General features: G+C 44.3%; 1 protein-coding gene across 1 annotated transcript in view; it reads right to left on the minus strand.

Moving 5' to 3' along the window:
• Positions 1 to 6,329, minus strand: part of LOC115124621 (ankyrin repeat and KH domain-containing protein 1-like) — a 90,358-nt gene extending 84,029 nt beyond the window's left edge. The window contains 1 exon segment of the mRNA XM_065019868.1: positions 5,879 to 6,329. Coding sequence (XP_064875940.1) covers positions 5,879 to 6,154 — 276 coding nt within the window. The 5' untranslated portion in view covers positions 6,155 to 6,329.

The raw sequence follows: 6,329 nt of genomic DNA on the forward strand, positions 1-6,329 counted from the left end.
AGAAGGCAACCTTTCTCATGTGGAACGCCAATTTATATCTTACCATTTCTACCGATCTGCCTGCCAGTTACGGTTTTCATATACACATTTTTAATTATAATGTCTTGTAAAAATTGCCAATAAAGCCAACAAATAAAAACATTGCAGCCTGCAGGAAGAAAATATCCTGATAAATATAAATCATGTCGACTTATCATGGCCTGTCTGCAACAAACTTGAAACATTGTATCAAGTGGGGTCCAGCCAGAAGCTCATGCAGGCTAACTTGCAACACTGTATAAAATATTCTGGGCCTTCAGTTTCCTGGCTGCCAGCGAGCTCAGGACAGACACAGCTGTAGGCTATATGCACAAGGGATAAGAAGTAATCAGGTAGGCCTATTTTATGACGTTTCCACTGGATCAGAGCATGACATTTTTTTCCCCTTACACGCCGAGTGGTTCTCGAAAGGGAGAGGGCTGGAAAGATTTTTCAAATACATTGAGGAACGAACTATTGTCATTCTCAGTGGATGTAAAAACAGACATTTGCTTGCTGTTCGAGGTGAAGAAAACATTACTGTGAGAGGATACACAGCTCATTAGTGGAATGTGAAGCTAAATCAGAAATACTATCAGGTCCCCAAATGGGCACATATATAGTGCATCTGGAAAGTATTCAGACCCCTTCCCTTTTTCCACATTGTGTTACGTTACAGCCTTATTCTAAAATGGATTAAGCCACTCCTCAGTAAAAGGCATATGACAGCCCGCTTGGAGTTTGCAAAAAGGCGCCTAAAGACTCTCATACCGATCAAACCAAGATTAAACTCTTTAAAACAATGTAATCTGTTTTAGAATAAGGCTGTAACATAAATTGTGGAAAAAGTCTGAATAATTTCCAAATGCACTGTGTGTGTGTTATATATATATTTATTTTTATTTTTTTACTACTGTTTGGGTAAAAAAACATCAACCAACAGCCTATCGAGCAAATACAACTAATTTGGGTCAGCCATACTGCCTATAAAAAAAAGTTAAAATTTAGTTCCATGTTCTAGCCCGGTTAGAATAATTGAAAAGGCCATCATAATTAAATGTTTTGTGGAGTTCATATGACAAATTCTGGATTTATTAACACGCCGGTTTAAGCCTGTATTAAATGTAGGCTACATGTCTGGCTGGGCTTATATCCACGACTTTACATGTCTGGCTGGGCTTATATCCACGACTTTACATGTCTGGCTGGGCTTATATCCACGACTTTACATGTCTGGCTGGGCTTATATCCACGACTTTACATGTCTGGCTGGGCTTATATCCACGACTTTACATGTCTGGCTGGGCTTATATCCACGACTTTACATGTCTGGCTGGGCTTATATCCACGACTTTACATGTCTGGCTGGGCTTATATCCACGACTTTACATGTCTGGCTGGGCTTATATCCACGACTTTACATGTCTGATTAGGCTTATTTTGATGTTATTTAATAAGGCTAATTTAATTTGTATTTATAGAGAAGGAAACACAGCAGCAACAAACTTTGCAGAAGAAAGACACATTCCAAGCTTTCTGAATGTAAAGCCCCGGCAGTGTCGCGGGAGAGAAAGAGGTCATTGGATGATGCTTTCTTTAAAAATGGTTTACTTGACTATGAGCCCGAAACTAATGGATAATGGGAAAGGATGCTGTACTTTGCAAGCGCAGCTCAATCAGGCTACACACCGCCTTGCTAAACTACGGTCCAAGAAACCCTCATGCCCTCCAAGAACTGGAAGCCAATCTGAGACCCATTGCAATTAGGTGAAGGTTTTAATATAAAGGCCTCACAATGTTGATGAATTGCGAGCACATGCAATGTCACCAAACAGCAGGAGCCATTTAGTATGATTGTTTATTTAATTGGGCAAGTCAGTTAAGAACAAATTCTCATTTACAATGACGGCCTACCAGGGAACACTGGGTTAACTGCCTTGTTCAGGGGCAGAACAGATTTTTACCTTGTCAGCTCTGTGATTTGATCCAGCAACCTTTCGGTTACTAGCCCGCCCCATTTAGCTTAACCCGGAAGCCAGCCGCACCAATGTGTCAGAGTAAACATCGTACACCTGGTGACAGTGTCAGTGTGCTCGCGCCCGGCCCGCCAAAGGAGTCGCTAGAGCGCGATGGGACAAGGACATGCCGGCCGGCCAAACCCTCCCCTAACCCAGACGACGCTGGGCCAATTGTGTGCCGCCTCATGGGTCTCCCAGTCGCGACACAGCCTGGGATCGAATCAGGATCTGTAGTGAGACAGCTAGCACTGCGATGCAGTGTCTTCGAGCGCTGCACCACTTGGGAGGCCCCATAGCGGACCCTTTAACACAACAACACACCAGCATTGAAGAGGAAAACAGCATGCAGCAAATTCAGTACATACAGCATGGGCCCCCTCGCGCAGCTCCATGCTGGGACTGGAGCTGCCCAAGGTCAGGGCCAGAGAGAGGGACTTGTGTTTGTCTGTGTACCAAACAACATTCCGACTAACCTGTCCCAGTTCCAAACTAGCGTACTGTTTACTAACATTGCTTGGCAAAGATTTCTGAGGAAAGTGATGCAAGTGCTTATGAGGAAGTGCAGATAAAATGAGAGAATACATACTGTGAATTCAACACTAGCAATATTCAAAGAGCATGAATGTGGTAAAACTTCAGACAATAGGTAATAAACCGTTTCAAATTCACTAAAACATTTAAATAATTGTTACAAAATGTTCACATTCCTAGTAGTACAGGATACTAATATATATAATGAAAACAATGTGCCACCTGTAACTGTCAAACAGCATTCAAAATAAAAAAAGAGTTGACTGAACTAACTCAGCTACTGGGAGTCCACAGACTCGGTAACAGTCTGTGTGAAGGAATGTAGCGATACACTTGGAATGCAGAACCAAATGACCTTTGGGGGATGTAGTTCCAAGAGGACCAACAAACAACATTGGTCATCAGTCTGGCCCATCAATGAACTACAGTTCCCACCACTGTGTGGCATCTGGAGAGCTGGAAAGGCCTGGAAAGGCATCTGCTTAATCCTGGAGCTCAGAGTTCAGCTGTAGCCCACAGGAGTGAGCTCTCCACTAGGCTAACGTTTCACAACAAGACCTCCCTTTCAGCCAGATCCTCATGGAGGGGTGCCAGGTAGTCTAGTGGTTAAGAGTATTGTAACCGAAAGGGCGCTCATTCGAATCCCCGAGCCAACTAGGTGAAAAATCTGTCAATGTGCCCTTGTGCAAGGCACTTAACCGTAATTGCTTCTGTAAGTCACTCTGGATAAGAGCGTCTTGCTAAATTACAAATGTAAATGTAAATTAAGGCCACAAAACATGAACGGTATCAGACATACACCGTACATTCAGCCTCAACATATTCCTTACAGAGACAAGAGCAATATCTGCCCGCTCTCGTCTCCTATCCCTGGAACCATGCTCCAAATTAAAACACAACTTATCATCCATTCCAGACGTAACGCTCACGGTTTACTGATGGTCAGGTAGTGTCTGCAACATGTTAACATGCTCCACAGCTTCCATCAACACCATGACATGTGAAAGTGCTCTCTGTAGGTGCACATGTTACGACAGACAGACTTGTAAGATGACAGAAGAAAATGTCAACGCCTCATTAACAAATACAATCCTTAGTTGAAATATATGGGAAACTTATTAGTGGATTGGTTTTCCAGTATTATCTGGGTTTGGGCCCCCTAGCCCTGAGCCACTATCAGGTTATTGTCTGGGCTGACAGTTCCAACATGTATCACACATGACCCTTGCCTGGAAACCCGATTGCATTGAATTCTATGTCAAGCAGAAATGAGTGGTTGAGCCAGGAACATTTTCTCTCACCACCTCTACAAGCCAGAATATTGAATAAAAATGTATTTTAACAGTTGTCTGTGTGGTTGGTCCTTTCACAGGTAGGAATGAGATGCATTGTATCCACAGGAAAGTATGATAACATCAACTTTTCAAAGAGCTGGTAGTGCATTCAGATGAATCACCCGAAGTATGGGCACAATATGAAAAAGCATGCATTCTTGCAGAGCTCGTGCAGGATTGACATGGTTCTGCCCATGCTTCATGTGATAGAAATCTCAAATCACTACCAGAACCTTGATAAGGTGATTTAATTATACTTTCCTGTGGATAGATTGTCTCACATTCCTACTGTCAAATGGAACAGCAGTAACAACCGGTAGTGTTTCAAATGTAATTTTATTCAACATGCTGGGTTGTAGAGGTCGTGAGAGAACGCTTTCTTGATCAAAACACTCATTTTTGCCCAACGTAGAATTCATTGCAAAGTCGGGTTTCCAGGAAAACATGATCCTAGACAGTTCCTAGAATGGGATTCTATACTGTCACATCACACCATGCAAGCCTAATTACATCTCAACAGTTAGAATGACAAGGCAGGCATGGTGCCTTTGTAGCCCATGTAGGAAGTGGACAGAATAGCCAGACCGGTAGCGATGTGTCAGTCGCACAACCAACTTGATAGTGTCATGGTTGGCCACCACAAATCCACAGACAGGTTAGAGTAGGGTAAGTTAGAGTAGGGTAGGGCAGGGCAGGTTAGGGTAGGGCATGGTAGGTTTGAGTAGGGCAGGTTAGAGTCGGGTAGGTTAGGTTAGAGTCGGGTAGGTTAGGTTAGAGTCGGGTAGGTTAGAGTAGGGTAGGGCATGGTAGGTTTGAGTAGGGCAGGTTATGGTAGGTTAGAGCAGGGCAGGTTAGAGTCAGGTAGGTTAGAGTAGGGCATGGCAGGTTAGAGTAGGGCAGGTTAGAGTAGGGCAGGTTAGAGTAGGGTAGGGCATGGTAGGTTAGAGTAGGGCAGGTTAGAGTAGGGCAGGGTAGGTTAGAGTAGGGCAGGTTAGAGTAGGGCAGGTTAGAGTAGGGCAGGTTAGAGTAGGGTATGGTAGGGCAACCACTGATGTGTCTTCAAAAGTCACACCTTCACCTGACCTGGAAATGGATGTTGATTAGTTGGTGGTGAGGGCAAACGGTGTAAGGGAACCAGTCCACATAAGAATGATTTTAGAGTTAAACCCGTTAATTTGTCATCAACATTAGAAGATGACAGAACAGGAGATCGTGGTTTGTGTGACTATGTTGTAGCTCGCGATATCAGCTCAACAGACGTGTTTCAACCTCAAATATGGTGTCCTGTGATTCTGCCAACACATGCAAAGTTGGCCACAACTCTGAAAAGGCACTGCTATGAATTGTAACGCAGGACAGTGATATAGAGTTGGCACTGCCTCGCGAGGCTGAGACAAATATCATCTGATATTTCTGTTATTTATGACAGCCCGATGAACTAGTTAGGACAGTTAACACTAGGTAACAGTCGGATTTAAAATGTATATACTTCAGAAAGGTGACGTAATTGCACCATTACAATAAAATGGTAGCTAGTTTTAATATTGGCAAGATTGACAGCCCTTACTTGTTCTGGCCGTGTGTGAATACGTGCTCTCCCACCAATGTGTACAGTGTGCGAAATCGAGAATGTGTGTCTGTGCTGTGAGACGATTGCTAACTTACTAGCTAGCTAAAGTTAGCTAGCTAATGCTGTCGATGGCATGATCACTTCCACCCGAACTAGGCCGTGGTCACAGCCTATGCCGCATAAATAAAACATTCCATCGATTATCGTGCAATTATGTCGGTGTCTATTCTCCTTGTCTGACAACCCATGAGAAATTGAGTTTGCTGGAGACATGTTTCGCGCAAATTCGTAGTTGTGTTATAGGTTATTTCGTCAGCCTAGGAGGGGGTGGCTGCGGACAGCTAGCTAGCTGTCTAGGCAAGGAGATGAACGTTAGCTGGCTAACTAGCATATCTAGCAAACGTTACCTCTGATACCTCGTCTTCGTCGCTGTTGGATCCGGGACCAGAGGAAAGGACTGCAGCAGCAGCCAGTTTGAAATCCAGTCTGTCTGTAGGAGGCCCACCGGGCTCGCCGAACAATCGTACTTTCTTTCCGCCCACACCAATCCCTATGCCCCGGAGTCCGACTCCTGGTGTTCCTCCGACCCCCATCCCTACCGCTGGGGTGCGAGGAGTCACCGAGTCAATCTCGTCCTCGAAGCCGCCCGTCAGCATTCTCGTCCCGGCTACTGCATCCTGCATACTTATATTGACAATACGTATATTAGCGTTCTTATTGTTGACCTTAACTTCCTTACGGGGTATCTCTTGTTGAATAGTCGGTTGTTTTTACTTCAGGAAATCCTGAAACTCTCCCAAAGCGAGGGTTGAGGAGGATCTCTTTCCCCCAGCCATTAGCTAACTTTCTAGCTAACAA

The sequence above is a fragment of the Oncorhynchus nerka genome, linkage group LG6 (assembly GCF_034236695.1).
Source record: "Oncorhynchus nerka isolate Pitt River linkage group LG6, Oner_Uvic_2.0, whole genome shotgun sequence".
Lineage (NCBI taxonomy): Eukaryota > Metazoa > Chordata > Actinopteri > Salmoniformes > Salmonidae > Oncorhynchus > Oncorhynchus nerka.